The 21,847-nt window shown below is 36.3% G+C and overlaps 1 protein-coding gene across 2 annotated transcripts in view; it reads left to right on the top strand.

The window, feature by feature from the left end:
- dnk (deoxynucleoside kinase) overlaps nt 1-21,847 on the top strand; it is a 68,882-nt gene that overhangs the window by 12,463 nt on the left and 34,572 nt on the right. The window contains exons 3-5 of one of the 2 annotated variants that reach the window (XM_089232587.1): nt 3,262-3,336; nt 11,265-11,318; nt 15,978-16,147. In XM_089232587.1, the coding sequence (XP_089088713.1) occupies nt 3,262-3,336; nt 11,265-11,318; nt 15,978-16,147 (299 nt within the window). The remainder of the gene's footprint in view (nt 1-3,261; nt 3,337-11,264; nt 11,319-15,977; nt 16,148-21,847) is intronic. The other variant, XM_089232589.1, reaches the window with a different exon arrangement.

Genomic DNA, 21,847 nt, shown 5'->3' with positions numbered 1-21,847 from the left:
AGCCCGACCTCTGGCCCTGTTCTCGCCCGACAGCTAGGGGACCCCACCCCCCAACCGTCAGACTAAGCGAACTAACTGACCCGAACCGGAATGTCAGCGGAAGCCTCGGATGGTTTCCGGTAACCAACGAACCCTGGGGCCTAAACAAGATTAAATGAACAACAGGATTGTAAGAGATCCCAGGTCGTCATGTTACACCATCAGCTCGAAGCAATTGGAACCGAGACTCGTCAGACCAGGCAACGTGTTTCCAGTCCTCAACAGTCCAATGTCGGTGTTGTCGGGCCCAGGCGAGGCGTAAAGCTTTGTGTCGTGCAGTAATCAAGGGTAATCACACTTTGGCTCCGAAAGCCCATATCGATGATGTTTCGTTGAATGGTTCGCAGGCTGACACTTGTTGGTGGCCCAGCATTGAAATCTGCAGCAATTTGCGGAAGGGTTGCACGTCTGTCACGTTTAATGATTCTCGTGAGTCATTGTTGGTCCCGTTCTTGCATGATCTTTTTCCGGCCGCAGCGATGTCGTAGATTTAATTTTTTACCGGATTCCTGATATTCACGGCACACTCGTGAAATGGTCGTACGTGAAAATCCAAATTTCATTGCTACCTCGGAGATGCTATGTCCCATCTCTCGTGCGCCGACTATAACACCACGTTCAAACTCACTTAATTCTCGATAACCTGCCATTGTAGCAGCAGTAACCAATCTAACAACTATGCCAGACACTTGTTATATTATATAGGTGTTGCCGACTGCAGCACCGTACTCTGATTGGTTCCATATCTCTTTATTTGCATACGCATGCCTCTACCAGTTTTTTTAGCTCTTCAGTTTACATATGTGTATTAAGAGATTTCTGTTATCCATCTATTTGGTTATTCGTCACAGCCCTGATTCAGGGCGTTCCGGACTCTTCCATGAAGCTGGGCTGGAAGAGATCTCTGCAACGGGATAAGTCCAGTGGCAAAGTTCTGGCATTGATTTAGCCCTGGTCCAGACTGTGATGGTTAATCGAAGTTTTACTGTACATACATCAGAGATGCCGCTATACTCTAATTTACCTGGGTTGTGGGACCCAAGTTATTAGTAAAATCTGGGTCCTTTTTTGGATAAAGTGGGTTCTCACTGGTATTCCTGTGAATCAAATAAGTAGTTCGCATTTCTAAAAACATGTTCCATTTGAAAGATCATTGAAAAAAAAAGTTAATTTACTAGCTTGTAACTAGGTTCTTTTACTTAGATTGACTATTGATAGAGAAAACTTGCAAAGGAACCCATTAACACAGAATTTAACATGGAATTTATCACATGCAATAATTGTAAAACGAATCTAATTAAATTAGACACATTTATATATTTACTAATAAATCAATCTATTAATTCTCTCTCCTGTTTGATTTTCCATATTGGAAAACCTTAACTCTTTCAATAATATCTCTGATTAAATTTAAAGCAAATGATTCTGACGTTATCTTTTAATTCTCTCAATATAAATCCTTGTGAAACAATTTCCTGATGGAATTTCTTTTTCCCTCCCTGATGGTCCACAACTCTGATATTCCCCCATTTAACTGCAACATATTTTCACACCTGAATATGGGCGCTATGTCAGATTTATGTTGATGAAACTTAACCAGTCAAGTGGTTACAATGGCATTTGCCGTCGCTGCCATACGTAATGTTTGTGCCTACGACGGCATATGCCGATGCACAGACTTTTTTTGGTCTTTTTCACCATTCAAGTGGTTACGATGGCATTTGCCATCGCTGATATACGTAATGGTGTTGCCTACGACAGCATTTGCTGACATGCAGACTTTTCGGTCTTTTTCACATAGATATGACGAAATAATTTGTCATACATGTCCTGCCATCTCTGTAGAGCCATCCTTATACTTTATTATCTCATCACTAGATGAAGTTGACAATTATATTTCAAGGTCTGAGATTATTATTACTATTATCTTTGTCATGTTTTGCAAAGCAGCATCCCCATAGCTTTTTTTTTTTCGATTTCCGATTTCCTTGCGAAGATGTACATCTGTTTTATTACTCGTATATCTTTTAGCAAAGGTTCAACTACTATGGTTCCACATAAATCCATCAACAGCATTTCTTTTAGTCACAGGACATTATGACCGTTCCTCCCCACTTTTGGGGTGTCATATTATGTCTCAACACATTCGAGCTATAAAAAAACAAGCTATAAAAAAAAAATATTTTAATATTTCAAACTTCCAAGGAAAGGGAAAAAGTGTGTGCGCATCTTCAAAAAAAAGTGGGCACTGCGGGTAATGCTCGGAGAAACCCCCAAGATGATCAAAAATGTTAAATAATATATAATATTTAAAAAATCCAAAATTTCTGCTTAAGAAATTTTTGTGCCCCTCCAAAGGCCAACTCTGCATACACACCCTGATTTTCGGATGCGAAACCACAACGACCTTATAGTGGCTAGACAACAAAACTTCAAGGTAGAGTTTTTTCCTCCAACGATCCCAAAAAACTCTTTTACACTTCGAATGGCCATTCCAAACCTTTCTGATTTTTCAAAAAACGTGCATTCGCAATCTTGTTGGAATAAAGCGAATTTACGTCGTATAGACAACATCTTTGAATGCTGGTAGATAGCTGCAAAATTACCAGAATTTCCGGTATGTAACCCATAGGGGAAAACTCTCAAATTAGAAAACTCTGTATACGGCCACTCATTCGGGGATGCAACTAGATATCTTGTCATCTTTAACATCAACACTTTTTATGCGATCATGATAGATGGTAAAAACGGGGAAAAAAAAAAGAATTGGAGAGGTTTTTCTCTCTATACTTTTTCTTCTTGGAACTAGGAAAGTATGTTTCCCTCAGGATGCGTGAACCAAATTTTTATGCATCTTTTTCCGATTTTCTGAGTATTTCAGACGTGTTAGTTTGTGAGTGTCATCTCTTTACATAACTGATTGTTTTTTTCTCATTCACCATTTTGTCCCACTGTTGTATTCCACTCTTTTAACCTAGCTGCTGTGTCATGATGCAGCCCTGTATGTTTTTTTTTTGTTAAGGCAGAATCTGAAAGCTTTGTTTCACATGTTCTTATTTTTTTCAGTTTCATATCATATAATATAGCTCACCATAAAGTTTTACAAAAATTGGTTGCATGCTTTTTGAATTACAATGATTTTTCATTTCTTTGCTTAAGTTATAGAAACCAGTTCAGAATTAGAATTTCTTATTAAGTTTTTCTTATTTTTTTAAATTTAAGGTTGCAGTAGAAGGTAATATTGGAAGTGGGAAAACGACAGTGCTTGAAAAGTTAAATAGGTTTTCTGATGTACAGGTAAATATATAAAAGTTTCAGTTCTGTATCAATTTCTAATTTTTGGATGATAATTTTTAATATTATATTATTTTGTTCAACTCTCTCATCAGCATTTACAAGATACCTCACCTAACATTATGCATTTTTTGTGTGGCCCTCAAGGTGTGGAATGTGCTAGTGAATTTTTTGCTAGTGTCACTATTTTTAGAGAGGGTTAGTAGAGAAAAACCCTCTCTCACCAACTATTCTTCCAATGAAGCGAAGGACAATAATGTAATGCATCATAATCCGGGGGATTACCGAAAGATTATCCGTCACGCCAGTGCGCCATTTTGTGTCTTTCTTTGTGTTTTTCTTCGTTCTCGTGAGTTTTACTTAGCGTGTTGTTTATTTTTGGGTCATATTCTGCGGTGATTTTCTTTTTTTTTTTTTTTTTAGCGCACGTTGGATTGTGAGATAAGTGGTTTTTTTTTTTATTATATTGCTCTCATTTTTTTTAAAATTTTCGTTGTGTATTTTCGATCGACTTATATTTATTTTTCTCGTTCGCATTTCATTTTCGTTGTTTTTTCGCCAGGTTCGCTCGCTTCTTTGATATAAGTTCGTAGGTTTTTGGACGTTAGTGTTAGCAAACAGTGTATACTTTTTCCCTGGTACTCTCAATAACTTTGTTTTCCTTCCATTTGGGCCTATTGTTGTAGTGTTAGTGTTTTGAGATAGTTAGCTAATTCTAATAAGTATAAATTGTACTTCGTAGCTTAATACTTTTTTTAGAGGGTGTTGTATTCTTTATATACATATTTATTTTATTCTTCGTGATTTAGTGCTGAGCATTCTACTTTACGTAATTTTTTCGTATAGTCTCTTACGTATATTTTGCATAGTAATGTATTTTACATTATTTTAATTTCCAGTTAACGTTTCTCATTTTCCTATTGTTAAGTATTATTATTATTATCTAGCTTTAGCAATAGTGTTAGTATGCCTCGACTAGTGTTGTGTAGAGCTTGCGACGGGAGGTTTCCCTGGTCTAGGGGTATAGTAGCTGATAGTTTCAATTGTAAAGGGTGCTTGGATAGAAAAAGGCTGGAACTCGAGGTCGAAGCTTTACGGGAAAAAGTTAGGGTGCTAGAGGGCCCGGTTATAACGGACCCTCTGGTCGTCGAGCCACCTGCTGATGAAGAAGCAATCTCCACGAACAACGACATTTTAGAGGGCGAATGGGTTGTCGTGGATGAGGTAGAGGGGGATAGTGATAGGGGTTTAATCATCGGCGATTCTATGGTTAGGGAACTTGGGAACCGAGTGTGTAGGGATTTTCGGGGTTTCGAGCGCTGTTGTCTTCCTGGGGGGAAGATTGGCAACGTTCGAGACGTTTTTCATCGCCGAAAGTTGCCCTTGCGGGTGATTCTGTGGGTGGGAACAAATCAGGTAGGAGCGAATATTAGTGAGTCTCTGTCAGAATACCGGGATTTACTATTATCCGCTAGGGAGGGGGGTTCAGATGTGGCAGTGATTCCAGTGCTGCCAAGGGGTAGTAGGGGATATAGGAGTAGGATCCACCAATTCAATATAGGCCTGAAGGACATTTGCTTGGGGTCACGTTCTTGGAGCTTCCCGCATTTACCGATAGGTGGCTTCGTTCGGATGGGATCCATCTAAATAAGAGAGGGGTCTGGGAGGTTTACGATAGTCTTAGGTCAGGTTTTTTACTCCCAGACCACGTAGTTGGGAATGCGGGTTAGTTAATGATAATCACAACAGTATTGACGGGGAATTACCCACCTCTGACTTGGATGGCTTCTCGATTGACAACAAACCACCGGGCAAATTAAAATGTGTGTTAATAAATGCCAGGAGCTTGGGTAATAAGAAAGATTTTTTAGAAACTATGATAGTTGTGGAGGGCTTGGATCTTATAGCCATTACAGAATCTTGGGCAAACGATGGGGATGAATCTTTCTTACACATCTCAGGATACGATACTTTTTTGAGAAATAGATCTGATAGGAAAGGGGGTGGAGTGTTGATATACGTGAAATCATGTTTGAAGGCTAGAGAGTGTAACGTGCAGAGAAGTGATATTGAAACCATATGGGTTGAACTTGAGAACAAAAGACGTCATAAGCTTATTGTTGGGGTTTGTTACAATCCACCGAATAGGGATCAAAACTACATCGCCAAAATGCATGATGAAATTTCCTACATGTGTAAGCGAAAGAGGGTTCTCATACTAGGGGATTTCAATTACCCGGGTATTGATTGGGAGAACCTTTCATCTGGAAATCAGTATGAAAGAGACTTTCTTAAGTTGGTGCTCGAAAATTTTTTGTATCAGCATGTATCAGAAGCCACTAGGGGTACTGCTATTTTGGATTTAGTTCTTACTAGTTCTGAGGATCTAGTTGAACATGTTTCGGTGGGGGAAGAGTTTTCTTCCAGTGATCATCGTATCGTCAGATTTCACTGTAACTTTTCCTCGGGTAAGGTTGATAACAAAAGACTGGTTCCTTGTTTTCGGAGAACTAACTTTGATGTTTTGCGAAGAAGGTTAGCGGAAGTTTTCAAAGACCGGTTGGAATCAGTAGGGGTGGTAAGTCAATGGGAAGAATTTAGTACGAAGCTATCCTCTGTTTTGCACGACGTCATACCCTTTGTTCGAAAAAAGCGTGTTTGTACATCACACCCTCTATGGTTCACGGATAGCGTGCGGAACCTTTATCTTGAAAAGAAAAGAGCATTCAGAGAGTATAAAAGTGGACGAGGTGACCTATCATTGTTTACTGATAAAAGAAGACTGTTGAAGAAAGCGATAAGGGATAGTAAAAGCAAGTTGAATCTAGGTTGGCAGATAACATTGGCTCTGACCCAAAATCATTTTTTCGATACGTCAATAATGGATGTAAGGGGACAGTTGGCCCCCTCTCGATAGGAGGCTCAAAAGTAGAGAGCAATGTAGGCATGTGTAGTGCTTTCAATGACTTTTTCGCGTCGGTTTTTAATGGAGATAATGATATTCGATATACGGGTGTTGCATGGGGTAATAAAACGCTCAACGATATTCAAGTGGAAGACGTGGAGGTCCTAAATCTTCTAAGAAATGTATGTGCAAGCAAAGCACCAGGACCAGATGATATCTATCCCAGGGTTCTCAGGGAAGGTGCTAATGAATTGTTGGGGCCAGTCGCACAGATATACAGGAGTAGTGTTGCTGAGGGTATCGTCCCGAGAGATTGGAAACTGGCTAACGTTGTTCCGATATTTAAGAAGGGTAGTAGAGAAGTGGTGTCTAATTATCGTCCAGTGAGTTTGATGAGCTCCCTCTCGAAAATTTTGGAAATTATCATCAAAAGGCAGTTTGTGAAGTGGATAGACGAGAATAATGTATTGTCGGATAATCAGCATGGGTTCAGGAAGGGGAAGTCATGTGTAACTAACCTCCTTTGCTTCTATGATTACGTGACTAAGGCTTTGGGTAAGAGCAAAAATGTCGACGTTGTTTACCTTGATTTCCAGAAGGCATTCGATCGGGTCCAACATGGCAAACTCTTGAAGCGTTTACACGAGATTGGAATAGGGGGCAACTTGCTGAATTGGATAGAATCGTGGTTAAGAGATAGGTCGCAACGAGTTATGGTGAACGGGGAATTCTCTGGTTGGACAGACGTCACAAGTGGAGTTCCTCAGGGAAGTGTCCTTGGCCCCATACTTTTTTCACTTTTTATCGACAAACTCGATCAGGGTATCGATGGAATTACTAGCAAATTCGCAGATGATGTGAAGCTAATGGGGGTAATCGGAAATGAAAGCGATAGGGAGTTGCTCCAGACCAACTTAAACAAGGTTGCAGCATGGGCAAATGAATGGAGCATGACGTTTAGCGTAGATAAGTGCATGGTCGCTCATTTTGGTTCGAACAACCCACGGTTCTCTTACGAGTTGAATGGTGTCACTATCCCGGATGCAACTAGAGTCACCGATTTGGGAATTCTCATTGACGAGCGACTTAAGTTTTCTGAACATTGTTCAGCGGTTGTCAAAAAAGCGAATAGAATGCTTGGTCTCATTTTCAAAAAGGTCTCTTCGCGTTCTCCTAAAGTCATTCTTCCGCTTTTTCGAGGCTTAGTTCGTCCTGGACTGGAGTATGCTGTAAGGTGTTGGAGACCATACCTACAGAGGGACATAGACTTGGTTGAAGGGGTGCAGAGAAGAGCTACGCGTGTCCTTATTGGCACACGGGGCTTGAGTTATGAAGAAAGACTTCATTTTTTGAATATGTTTACATTGGATGAACGCAGGTGTCGAGGGGATATGATCGAAGTGTTCAAAATTTTCAATGGGATGGATAGGATGGACCATGAACTTTTAGTACACCGCCAATCGACTGCTTTTACAAGGGGACACCAGTATCGATTGGTGAGGGACAATGCAAGGTTATGGTGTCGCAGGGAATTTTTCTCCAATAGGGTTGTTAATAAATGGAATAGCTTACCCCCGGAGGTAGTAAATTGTAACACAATTGACACGTTTAAAAGGAAATACGATAAACATGTTGGGGTAAATCGAGAAGCTATCCATTCTTAGAATAAGACAACCATAAGTATTCTTTATGGGCATTGTATAATATTTTATCATGTGTATATATTGTTTGTAATTTGTGTTAATTGCATTTTTAATTGGGTTGCTGTATTTTTGAAACATATGACATCCATATTTTTATGGGCATCTTTTTATCAGCCACCTCGTTGGGCATTTTGCCTGTTGTGGCGTTGTATTTGTATTTGTATTTGTATTGTCAAATAACCAGCATGGGTTTAGGAAAAAAAAAATGTGTGCAATCAACCTCCTTCAAAAGAAATACGATAAACATGTTGGAGTAAATCGAGAAGCTATCCATACTTAGAATGAGACAACCATAAGTATTTTTTATGGGTATTATATAATATTTCATCACGTATATATAATTTTTAGTTTTTATAATTGCATTTTTAATTTGGTTGCTATATTTTAGAAACATATGGCATCCATATTTGTTATGGGCATCTTTTTCTCAGCCACCTCGTTGGGCATTTTGCCTGTTCTGGCCTTGTAGTTGTATTTGCTTTTATGATCATGTGATTTGGGCATTAGGCAAGGGAAAAAGTGTGAGTGTTGTCCTGGATTTTCAAAAAGCATTCGATTGGATCAAATATGGTAAACTCTTGAAGAGTTCATATGAGATTGGTGACAGCTTATTTGCATTGGACAGATTCATCGTTGTATGATTGGTCACAACGAATCATGGTAAACAAAGAATTCTGACTGAAGTCCTTCCAAAATTAAGTTGATTAATTTGATAAATATCATATTCAAAATTTGTTTTATGCATTGAAAACGGAAGATTGGTCCAGAACTTTTCAAGATCTAGTTTTAACCTATTGAAGAAGTAAAGACATTTTTTGTTTATTGTCACATTCTAACTGTTACAGTTCTGTGGTGAGTGGAAACAAAACACTCCATTCATAATAAGTGAAATAAATTAATATTTGATATTTTAATTATTTATATATATAACATGCATTCCAAAAGAAATACTGAATTAAAAACCAAATGTATCAAAAAATGAAAAATTAAAGCATTTCAAAAGCCAGAGTATAGCACCAAAGGCAGCTGTATACACATAACTAGAAATTATGAAATTAGAAGAAAAATGAAAAGATGAAAAATTACAAAAATAAATGGAACAATGAGGAGGTTGTTCTCAAGGGGGAACCCCCCCACATTGTTCCAAGCAGCAAAAATGTTTCTGATGATGGTAAGCCTAGAAAAGGCATAGAATTACCATCAGTTCCCCCAACATTTTTGTGAAAAACAAGCTTTGGAAGTCTAAAAATGCAAATATGAGAAAATACAAAAATTGAAAAAAACTAGAAAAACATGAAAAATACGTTAGTATCACAATATTAAATGGACACCTCCACAAAAGTGTGTTCAAAAGTTGTAAAAATAGAAAAAAATGTAAAAATGAGACCTACCGGAAATTCAGTTATTTAATGGTTTATTATTATTTAAATAGTTGAAATTCTCTCTCTCAGGTAGGTCTTTCATTTTTACATTTTTTTTTTCTATTTTTACAACTTTTGAACATACTATTAATATTGTGCTACTAACGTTTTTTCTGTATTTTTCTAGTTTTATTTCAATTTTTGTATTTCCTCATATTTGCATTTTTCAACTTCCAAAGCTTGTTTTTCGCAAAAATGTTGGGGAACTGATGGTAATTCTATGCCTTTTCTTGGCTTACCATCAACAGAAACATTTTTGCTTCTTGGAACAATGACCACCTTCTTGACCACCTCATTGTTCCATTTATTTTTGTATTTTTCATCTTTTCTTTTTTTTTCTAATTTTATATATATATATAATTTTTCACCTTATTATCACAAGCCTGTCAACTAGTGCATCCAGTGTTGGCTTGGAGCCATTGGACATGATGTACCATCATTATTGAGAGACATCTATTCTATGGTTACTGGTAAGAATGGCGATTCTATGGTTAGGTCACCTCTAATATAGTGGCGTCTGCCACAGTGACAATAGGATACGTATTCTTAATATGGATATCAAATCTTAAAGGCGGCTCGTAAAAGTCTTTGTGCTTCATTCATGAGATGCTGTATGGGTATCAAAGTGGCATTAGTGGATGATTCCAAGCAAGTGAATCATGAAGCTTCGTTGAAGCAATTCACTGATAAGTTCCACCGTTTGGAAATGGTGCAAGCACAAATTGTGGAAATATTGTTGTCAGCAGAGGATCAATCCGAATTCAAAATTTATTTCAAATGTGGATGGTCGTTGAGCCACCTGTTGATGAAGAAGCAATCTCCACAAATGACAGTTTAGAGGGCGAATGGGTGGTCATGGATGAGGTGGGGGATAGTGATAGGGGTTTAATCATTCCTGATTCTGTGGTTAGGGAACTGGGAACAGACTGTGTAGGGATTTTCCGGATTTCAAGCATGGTTGTCTTCCTGGGGGAAGATTAGCAACATTCAAGATGTTTTTAATTGGCGAAAGTTTCCTGTGGGTAGGAACAAATCAGGTAGGAGCAAATATTAGTGAGTCTCTGTCAGACTAGCAGGACTTACTATTATCTGCTCGGAAGGGTGGGGGGGGGGGGGTCAGATGTGGCAGCGATTCCAGTACTGCCAAGGAATAGTAGGGGTATAGGATTAGGATCCACCAATTCAATTTAGGCATCTATCCTAAGGTACTCAGAGAATGTGCTAATGAAATGTTGGGGCCAGTCACACAGATTTACAGGAGTAGTGTTGCTGAGGGTATCGTCCCAAGGGATTAGAAGCTTGCTAATGTTGTTCCGATATTTAAAAAAGGTAGTAAAGAAGCTTTGTCTACTACCTTTGAGTTTTATGATAGCCAGTGAGTTTTATGAGCTCCATATACAGCCATATGGCTGTATAATGTACAATACTCTTTTATCAAGAAAAAGTTGATTCCTTGTAGGGGTTATCTTTTGAGAGCTGCTGGAATTTTGTGTTTAGAGATTTAAAAAATCATGCACAAACTAAGGGAATTGATAACAAAATTCAAGGTAACAACTATTCAACTTTGTGAAGCAAGAATGTTATCTGTTTATGGATAACATTAAAATCAAGGCAAACTATATTTTACCCTTAATTAGTCAATGTAAATAATTAAAGAATCCACTCTAATTAGATTGCTGTGTTGAAGTATTGTTTCAATTAAAAATGTTCTAACAGCACTCATTTACATCTGTATTTGTTAACAAATTATATTAAATATGTTTTTTTATGGGGGTGAACCATATAGAGTTAAAAGTGATTGTAAAAGTAGGGAATATATGTCTTACTGTTGTGTAATGGACAAAAAACTATGACTTGTTGCTTTGAAAAATTAAAGATGACATGTGCTGATGTACGTTCTAGGTAATTAAAGAACCTGTCCAGAAATGGAAAAATTTAAAAGGACATAATTTGCTTGTGAGTATTTTACTAAGCAAAGTTGATATATACTGTAAACTGGACTAACTTTGGGACTGAAGGTGCAACTTTGAGATAGCAGATTATTTTTGACTTTCATATTTCCAGCCAGTGCCATGCATTTTATAAGTTTACAGCTACCTATAAAACACATGGCATTGGCTGGAAAGTTAAAAATAATCTTCTATGCCAAAGTCGCATCCCCATACATAGATACTGCATATGTGTGTGTGACATTAACAAGCTGTGCATCAAAATTTTACCATCATATGGATGAACAAAGTATATTTTATATTTTTGCAACTATAGCTGTGTGTACTGTAAAGGTGTACTGGCATCTCTAAGATATAAAGTGGAAGATAAAGGATGTATTCCCTCTGTATTAATCTTCATAATCTTAGTTACTCTACATAGTAATTATCATCAATACATAAAGGCTAGTTGTATTTATCAGATTTTCACTATTTTTACCGGTGAGTATCTAGTTTTTATACCATATCCTGGTAAAAACCCAACCCTGCTATAAACACATATAAAGAATTTTCACACATTGCAATATATATGTTCCTAAGTTTTGAAGGAAAAATTTTTATTTAGTAGGCATTAAGAATGACTGTAATGTGACAAGAACAGGGATTCAAGAGCTGCGCCTAACTGTGCCAAAACGATTCTTTTGCTACAAGGTGCACCAAAGTGCAGAATCCCTGCACATTTGTGACAATTCTGGTTTGTGGTGCAGGTCATTTTGAAAGTGCAAGCAAATAGGTTTTCTGATTCTCACAGCAGGCTGGGTCCGGTGAGAGCGCCCCTCCCAGAAGCTAAATAATGTGGGAAAAATTAGCCTGGCCCATAAAATACAGGACAATTGAATGAGCCTACACAGAATAGATCACCCCTTTTGACACATTACCCTAAATCTTCGACTGTCCCATAGTCTATGCCAAAATGAGTGCTTCCGAAAATCTGCTTGCAGTGCACCATATACTGGGTTCACTTCCTGCCTGGGTAAACTGTGTGCTGGATGTCAAAATCAAAATATCTGTTTGCACTCTCACACAATGGTTTTTGCTCTCGAAACAACATTCCCTTTATAACTTCTTATTTTATGTTTGCTTTATAAAAATAATGCAGTCTAACAAAATTGGTTCATTCTATTTGGATGGTGTTTTCTTCTGATGCGGATCACTGTTTGATTTGATGTTCAGTCAGGTACTAGCATGCACTACACATCTCGCTCTATTTACCATTTTTCTAGGCTTTTCTGCTCTGATTCGAGCCTACTGTTGCTACATGTAGTAGCAGAGCCAGTGAACCAGAGTTAATACAGGTAAATAGTGTGTTTAGTAGTTTTTCATGCGCAGGACAAATTTTCAGCAGGTGCACCCATGGAGCTTATTTCGGAAAGTTTCGTTGTTGGTGCCAAAGGAACTCTTGGTATGACAAAAATATTGGTTGAGGTCTAGAGGTGCCAGACAACGATATATAAAACCCACAAGGGTCGTATGCGGGTTTGGATTGCATTTTGAATGTTCATAAATTATCTAAGAGCTTCAGCTTTCTCTCAAAATTGCTTGGGGGGGGGGGGGGCTTATGTGGCCTGAGCTCCTAGATTCCAGTGCCTATGAAGTGCTGTATTTGAATGAACTTTTTTAAAATTAGAAAAATTAATGAGTTAATTTTTTTTTTTTATTGCGCTATATGTTGTTGGGAGGTGGGGTGCAGAAATTCTTTACTTTGGTTTTCAGCGTGCATGTGTATGTCTTGAAAAAAAAGTCAAATAATTGATATTGTCATTTCAGTATTGCATGCTTTACCAGTCATAGATACTTCAGAAAAAATTTAAATGGACTTAAATTTGTGAAGGAAATTTATTTATAATTATCCATTCTAACTATTTTTGGCAACGCTTTCAGCATTTTAGGGAAAAGTATCCCTTATATAATTACAGATATGTATGGTCCGTTTTACTCCTGCTTATTTTCAAAATTTCTGCTCCAAAAATGAAAGTTTACTGCTCCAAAATGGATGAGGGCCACTTGCATCCCTGCAAGAATGATAAAATGGATGACCAAGTAGACATTAAAAGATGTCTTTGTAGAGTGGAACCTGTATGAAATGGAATGTCAAGAGTCTGAAATAGTATCCCATTTTAGACTGGTTTCCATTCTATATTCCGTTCTATATGCACATTAATCACCAATGGGACTATCCTTTGATTCTGTTCAAGACAGGTTTCTGTCTCATATAGTATCTATCCGTCTTAGACAGGTTTCCCTGTACTATCTACAATAATTTCATTTATTTAAAGTAATAAGAAATTTATAGTATTTTAGTGCTAGAGACAGAGAATAAATTTATAAGATAGAGAAATGAGCTAATCCCCAGGCCATAGAGGGAGAGAGGAACATTATCATGATTGCCCTGACTGACCATATCACATAGCACACCACCACACACATTTTTTTTACACTATGACTCACAAAACCAGACTGGGTTGTTTACATAATGTAAAGCAAAAAAAAAAAATCTTCAGTTTGTCATCTTTCTGTAAATTTTCCTTCATTTAATAATGATGTTAATTTCAGCTTTCTGTCACATTTTACCTTTATATAGGCTTCTTACTGTTTTATAAAACTAATCACTAATCATTAGATTTTGCACAGTATCTAGAATAGTGATTCCCAACATAAGGAGCAATTTGACTTTTAAGGGGGGGGGGGTGGAATTTAAGTTTTTCTATGAAAGCTTGGGCCCTTCCAAAATCCCTTCATTTTTTTATATCAGTTCAAATTTTTAATTTTTTAATAATTTCTTGATGACTTTCTTTTATTTTTCTCTTTCAGTGGAAGGAGTTTGAATGTTTTGTGTTCCATGGAGAATTCGTGCCATTAAGATAAAGTTCACAGATCCCCTGTACCAATAAAAATGAAGAAAAATCAAGGCCACACACTCCTTTTAAAAATATTCTGTGTGTAGCAATTAAAAACAATGAGGTAGTTGTTTTCTCATCCATGCTCACAAACCTTCTGAAGTCTCTTTGGGGGACCCCTGATTAAGAGAACTGCTTTTGACTAAGTAAAAGTAGACAATAATGGGGGGGGGGCAAAGTCTCCTAGTTTTAAAATTCAAGGAGGCAAAGAAAAATAATGGTTCTCACATTTGACCAAAAAAAAAAAACACAGAGCTATGAAGTTTCATAGAGCTGGGGTACCACCGACAAAAGCATGCTTAGTTGGGAATCACTGATCTAGAAGGAATAAATCTATACCCATAGCAACTTATAGGAAATCATGTTATGGTTAATGAATGCAGACTTGCCAACTCTCCAGACTTAGGCCGGAGACTCCAGACCTCCGGATTCGTTAAAAATTTCTCCAGATTTTAACAGAAAATCAGATTTGGAAGAAAATGTTTTTCAATTTCATTTAAATCGGAATTTTTTTTAGATTTTCCTTGAGCTTACAGGATGTCATGACATCAATGACTTCATATGCCCAAGATTATCTATCACTAATAGCATCCAAGATGATCACATTCTGCTCAGGGGCTACGCAAGACCTGCTTAGAGAGGAAGAGGGGCACCTTTTCTCAATTGATTAAAAAACACAATTTTTTTTTATCAGGTCCACGGGGAACGGCCCCCCTCCCCAGGGCAATCTCAGTATTTCTGGATTCCAAAAGTTGACACATCTGTCTGATCATATTTAATGTAATAGAATTCAAGAATAAATATTTCATACCCATGAATATATTTCAAACATGCAAAAGTACATATTTTGCTGCAATAAGTTTCACATTGGCATTTCGCTACTTTGAGAACAAAAAAATGTCCTTTAATCTACATGAATAAATTTTATTCCCCCTTTAATGAAGCATTGAGAAATTTCAGGAAAGTGTTTGTGATTTTTAGAGAAACTTTTGCATCCATGCATAGTCTGTTACGTTATAAAAATATACACATATTTTGCTAATTTTACGTTTAATTCTTTATCTGAATTCTACTCCGCGGATTATGCATGGGAAATTATGGTATGCTTACAGGATTTTTACAGGAAATTGCAGGATTTTTGTGAGAAAATTACAGGACCTTTGCGTTTTTAAGGCTGACAGGTCTGTGAATGTAATTTCCGAATGAATAATTATCTTCGTCAGCTGAGGTGTATCAATTAAAGTGATTCATCATCATCATCAACAACCATTTTCAATTCATTGTTGGATGAAAAGTCTTATGTCCCTCTATTGGCAGTGTTGCTCTCAAGCAACATGATTTTCCTAAATTTTTCAAGTAAAGGCATTTTATATTTTGAGCTCATTTTGACATTTATGCTTAGAACGATTTTAACCCTTGCATTTTGGAGGTAAATACCATGTGTGGAGGAGACATATTGCTGTGACTTCTTCAACAATGATAGAAAAAAAAGATAGCAAACAATAAATGACATTTTTAAAGTATTCAAATCTATGTAAATCACATAAATACAGTGTATTTCCTGAAGAGCAACATCCTATATTTTTTTAAGTATTGACTTTTTTTGTCATAATAGCATTTAAGGTACCTCATTTGCTTTATGTAAACACCTCAAAATTTTTCTCTTCTGTGTATTTTAATGCTTGCCACACACACACACACAATTAAAGAGTTAAATTACACATTTTCAGAACTTGATGTACCAGGACCCGAATAAATGGAGCTTCTCATTCCAATCATATGTTCAACTTTCAATGGCTGAAGCACATTCAAAAGTTCATGAATGCTTTGATCGTGTGAAACTCATGGAAAGATCAATATACAGTGCAAGATATTGCTTTGTGGAGAACCTTCATAGAAGGTAAAGTGATATGCTAAATTCAAATGTAAAATTTTAGTTACAATGATTGAGTTTACTAGAATGAATATAGAATATCACATGATCAGTATTTGCAGAGACAGTACATGCAGAGCTGTTTCACTAGGTGGACCATCATTTATAAAAAAAAAAGGGATTATAATGTCAGTGATGCTAACTTTCTTGTGAATTTTATTCTTTTGTGAATATTCAAATTTAAGTGCTGCTCGAATGTATTTAAGATGACTAATGCTTTTTTGTTACTCATTTTTTTATCTAGCACTAGTGCAGGTAGTCATGTTTTTAACATTTTTAACATTTACAACAGTTGAATAAGTTAGTTTGCAATTATGTTTTTAGTTTCGAAATAAACCTTTTCACATTGAAACAGATTCATATAATTGCTACATTGCCTCATATGTATGGCTACCTTAAATTTTTATGATACCATTCTCTACACAGAAGCTCAGTGTGATATTCCTATACCATTTTTATTATATCAGAAACTATGATAAAATGCTCAAGATTGGGAAAAAAACCAAACAAATTTACCATAAGAACACATTTCTCCAGTGTAATAGATAAATGAAAAAAGAAACACTTGAGCAATTTTTTTACTAAACAAAAACAAGAAAATTCTTCCCCCCTCCAACAAAATAAAATCTTGTTAATGATTTCAATAAGGATTTCATTGAATGAAATTTAAATGTCAACTCAAATGAAAATACATATCAAGATTAAAATGAAAAAAAAATCAATGGGATGTATAGAAATAGATGTAGCTTTTCTGAAAAATACAATAAATTAATTGAATGAATCCAAAGCAACTGGATATGATGGAATAACTGAAAAAATGATAAAAATCATTACATTTATGTGTCATTGCACTCCCCTCCCCAAATCAGTAAAAAAATTGTATTGCCATAGGACGGAGATGGACATTTGCCTTCCCCTGCATTCGCTATACATACTACATACCCTCAGTGATCCCCCTGTTCGAGAAGCTTGTATACTTTTATGAAAGCTCTATTTGATGTTGCTGGTTTATTGTATTTTATTGCAGCTGTGTATATGTTATACACCAGGGGTACCAACCAAGGTTTGGTTACACCAGGTTTCCACCCGCAGTGTCCTTTTTGCTAATTAATGCTTATCCATTGCTCCCCAGAGCAGTTTCACAAAAATGTCTACAAAAACCTTTGTGAGGCCTTCGCTTCGCTGTGCACAGTTTGTGAACCCTTGTTATACACTATATTTCCAAAAGTTTGTGTTCTTTTTGGAGTTCACATTTTCTCAAATTTCTAGAAAAATACTGGGCGAATTCTGAAATTTTGGTCACGTGAACCCTATGCTTGTACTCACATTTCCTGTGAAAATTTAGTCACGAGTGTATTTAGGGGACTGACAAAAAATTAACTAAGAGAAAAAGGTTTTTGCTCAACCCTGTATGATAAAAACTGCAAATGATTTGTAAATTTCTGCAACAGTATTGTGCTAACTTTCTGCAATACTTGTGTGTATTTTTGTGAGAATAGTACAGATATTCACAAAGATATAAATGTTTTCAATAAGAATTCCAATTTTCATTGCATATTTTTTCCTTATAACATGCAGAGTATTCGACTAATTTTTATGAAATTCACAAAATCTGACACTATACATGAGATACCATGTTTAGGAATTTAGAATTTGATACTTCCTTATTCAATAAAATATGACTATTTTTTTAGTCGATAACTAATTGCACTGGCGCAGGAAATGCCTATTTTTTTTTTTTTTTTTATAATTTGGTTGCCAGATATATAATGCAACTTATGCATTATATATCTGTTACATATATATGATGAAATTTTAGAAATTATTATCAAAAGGCAATTGGTGAAGTGAATAGACAAGAATGTATTGTCGGATAATCAGCATGGGTTCAGAAAGGGGAGTCATGTAACCAACGACTGCTTTTATGATCATGTGACTAAGACTTTGGGTAAGGGCAAAAATGTTGATGTTGATTTTCAGAAGGCATTCAATTGGATCCAATAAGGTAAACTCTTGAAGCGTTTATATGAGATTGGAATTTGGGACAACTTGCTGTATTACATAGAATCGTGGTTAACAGATAGGTCACAACGGGTTATGGTGAACAGGGAATTTTTTGATTGGACAGGCAAGAAAAGTGGAGTCCCTCAAGAAAGTGTTATTCTTGGTGCCATAATTTTTTCACTTTTTATCGATAAACTTGATCAGGGTATCGATGGGATTGTTAGCAATTTCGCAGCTGACATGAAGCTAATGGGAGTAGTTGGGAATCAAAGTGATCGGGAGTTGCTCCAGAACAACCTAAACAGGATTGCAGCATGGGCAAATGAATGGAGTATGTCTTTTAGCATTGACAAGTGCATGGTTGCTCATTTTAGTTTGAACAACCCACATTTCACTTATGAGGTGAATGGTGTTATTATTCTGGATGTAACTAGGATCACTGATCTGGGCATTTTTATTGATGAGTGGTGGCTTAGGTTTTCTGAACATTGTTCAATGATGGTCAAAAAATTAAATAGAATGCTCAGTTTCATTCTCAAAAAGGTTTCTTTGCGTGATAAAGTGACCTTTCCTTCCCTAAAGTGATCCTTCCACTTTTCTGGGGCAGTGTTTGTCCTGGACTGGAGTATGCCATCAGGTTTTTGGAGACCATATCTACAGAGGGACATAGACTTGGTCAAGGGGGTGCAGAAAAAAGCCACACAGGCTCTTGATAGCACACTGGACTTAAGCTATGAAGGAAGACTTGATATTTTGAAAATGTTTGCATTGGTAGAGTGCAGCTGTCTGGGAGATATGATTGAAGTGTTTACAATTTTCAATGGGATAGATAGAATGGACCATGAATTATTAATACATCATCAATCAACTGCTTCAACAAGGGGACACCAGTATTGATTAGTAAGGGGCAATTCTGGGCTGTGGTGTCGCAAAGACTTTTTTTCTAATAGAGTTGTGTATAAATGGAATAGCTTACCTCTGGGGGTCATGAATTCTACTACAATTGACATGATTAAAAAGAAATGCGATAAATATATTGGGATACATTGAGAAGCTATCCATACTTTTACAAGGATGACGTAACTCTTCACTACCATACGAAAGTTTTTAAAAACTGGCTGTTACGAAGATTCCGCAAAGGCAGTTGAATTTTCTCTTTCCAAAAATTCATCTTCGTAACAGCCAGTTGTTAAAAACTTTTGTATGGTAGTGAAGAGTGACATCATCATTGTATAAGTTGCGATCTGGGAGCAGTGTCAGCAGTTGTAAGCTTGGCCTGAGTCAGGTCCGGCCATCCATGTACAGTCCCTTTCTGTGCACACAAGCTCCAAGGAAAGATTGAGAGATTCGTTGCCTTTGTAGTCTAGTGGTCTTGGGCATTCACCCGGAAAGTGAAAGGACGCAAGTTCGATTCCCGCAAAGGCAGTTGAATTTTCTCTTTCCAAAAATTCATCTTCGCAACAGCCAGTTGTTAAAAGCTTTTGTATCCATACTTAGATGAGACAACCATAATTTTTTATGGGCAGTATATTTATATTTTAACGTAATTATTGGTTTTTATTGTTTCTTATTGGGTTGCTGTATTTTTGGTATCGTGTAGATATGGAATCGATATTCATATTTTTATTGGCATCTTATTTTCAGCCACCTCGTTGGGAATTGTCTGTTGTGGCCTTTGCATTTATATAAAAATTCCAGTTGAATTTCATGAAAATTCAGAAAGATATATGTATTAGCCTGATCTCTAATTTAAGTTACTGACTGAGAGTACTGGGATTTTCTACAAATTGGTATTTTGATTATTTTCTGTCATTTGATTATTTTGTTCGACTTCTTCATTTTGGCATCATACTTGTGTGTTATGTTCAATCATTTTCTCTTATATTCATACATGCCAACCTTGGAACCAAGCCACACAATAGTGGTAGTGTTCATCGGCTGTTCACTACCGATACCCCCAAAAAAAAATTCTCATGGCTTTTTTTAAATTCAAATCAATTTTCTTCAACTTCTATTTTGTAATACATTCCATGTATTGCAAACTAGCAGTAATATATAACACTGTCCTGGTTTTCTTCATTTTATGGGAGCAATAAAAAGTTTCAAGTCATTGTTTAGGAACCAAGGTAACCAAAAGACATTGCAAAAAGTCATTGTTGCTGGATAGTTTTTTTACTCTATTGGGCATTTGCCCAACTATGATGAAATTTTAGCCTATCATTTCAGTCGGGGGGGGGGGGGTCTGTTTGGTATACATGGAAAATTTGTCAAAGATTAGTAAGAATTTGTATAGAGAACACACACAAACAAAATCAATTATATATATATAGATTTTCAGTTTTTCATTTTACAGTGCCATATATGAATGACATTTAAACTTTCGTAAAACATTACTTTAATAGAAAACAAGCAGTTATAAAATAGGTGAAGAAATCGGTATATTCTCCTAGAAGTAAAAAAAATGCCCCAGGGAGATCAGTTCCTGGCCTATATTGTTTCTTGTTTACATAAATGACATATTTGAATTAATAAACATAAATGGTAAATTATAAATTTTGTTCGCAGACGACATAATACTGTATGTTAAAGATACCAAAATTACAAATTTACTTAAAGTCAAAGAGGACCTATTCAAAATCAACACCTGGCTCAATAAAAATAAACTTAAACTAAATAAGAAACAAAAAAAGCCTAAAGTCAACTCAACATGCTATAGAACAGCGGTTTTCAACCTTTTTTGACTCGCGGAGCCCTTTTCAGTATATAATTTCTATGGCGAATCCCTGTTTGATTAGAGGAGCCCTTTTTGTATATAATTTTTATGACGGACCCCTGTAGACCTCTTTTTTTTATTTTATCTATCAAATTTACTGGTTTATTTTATTTTCCTCGAGTTACCACAGAGCCCCAAGGGCTCAGCGGAGCACTGGTTGAGAACCGCTGCTATAGAACGTTTGATGTGCAATTTCAGCAAACTTGTTCACATTAGAAATACAGATATCCATGCAAAAACAAATATGAAAGATGTAAAGGCATTATATATAAGCAAGAGGAGATGGGCAGGTCACATAGCATAGTTTCAAAGGCAACAAATTGACATCCAGAGTCACCAGCTGGTATTCTAGATATGCTCAACGAAAGACCTCTTAACAAGATGGAAAGATCCAATTTTTGGGATGATGAGGACCATCTAGGGAGGACGTGGAAGGGAAAGGCCCAAGACAGAGTGTTGGAAGCTTTGCGACCTGCATCAATGACAAGATACCAAGAATTAAAGCATGGGTCCATCTAGGTAAGAACCTGAGATATTTCAGGGTGACCGAAATAAAGCATATCAAGTTTGACGAGATATCTCAGGATTGTCACTGTAAGGGTCAAACAAATATACAAAAACTAGTTAATATATATAATAAAATATGATCCTGAAATAATAATACGATGTCACAATTAACTATAAGGCAATACTATAGTTATAGGCTAATAAAATTTAATTTTCATTCTTAAACAATAATTGGTTAGAAACAAAATAAAATAGAACCTCATCTAGATTAAATACCTTATATCAAGTGCTGAAAACAAATAAAATGTTATTCCAAAAGAGTTATAGGTATACTGTCCAAAAATAATGAATCCACATCATGCAACTAATCATACAAATAACAT

The sequence above is a fragment of the Pholcus phalangioides genome, unplaced genomic scaffold (genome assembly GCF_987345545.1).
Source record: "Pholcus phalangioides strain wild (caught in Gottingen) unplaced genomic scaffold, Ppha-v1.0 ptg000007l_1, whole genome shotgun sequence".
In the NCBI taxonomy this organism is placed as follows: domain Eukaryota; kingdom Metazoa; phylum Arthropoda; class Arachnida; order Araneae; family Pholcidae; genus Pholcus; species Pholcus phalangioides.
Note: the sequence above shows the minus strand (reverse complement) of the source record. Positions and strands in the feature narration are given on the sequence as shown.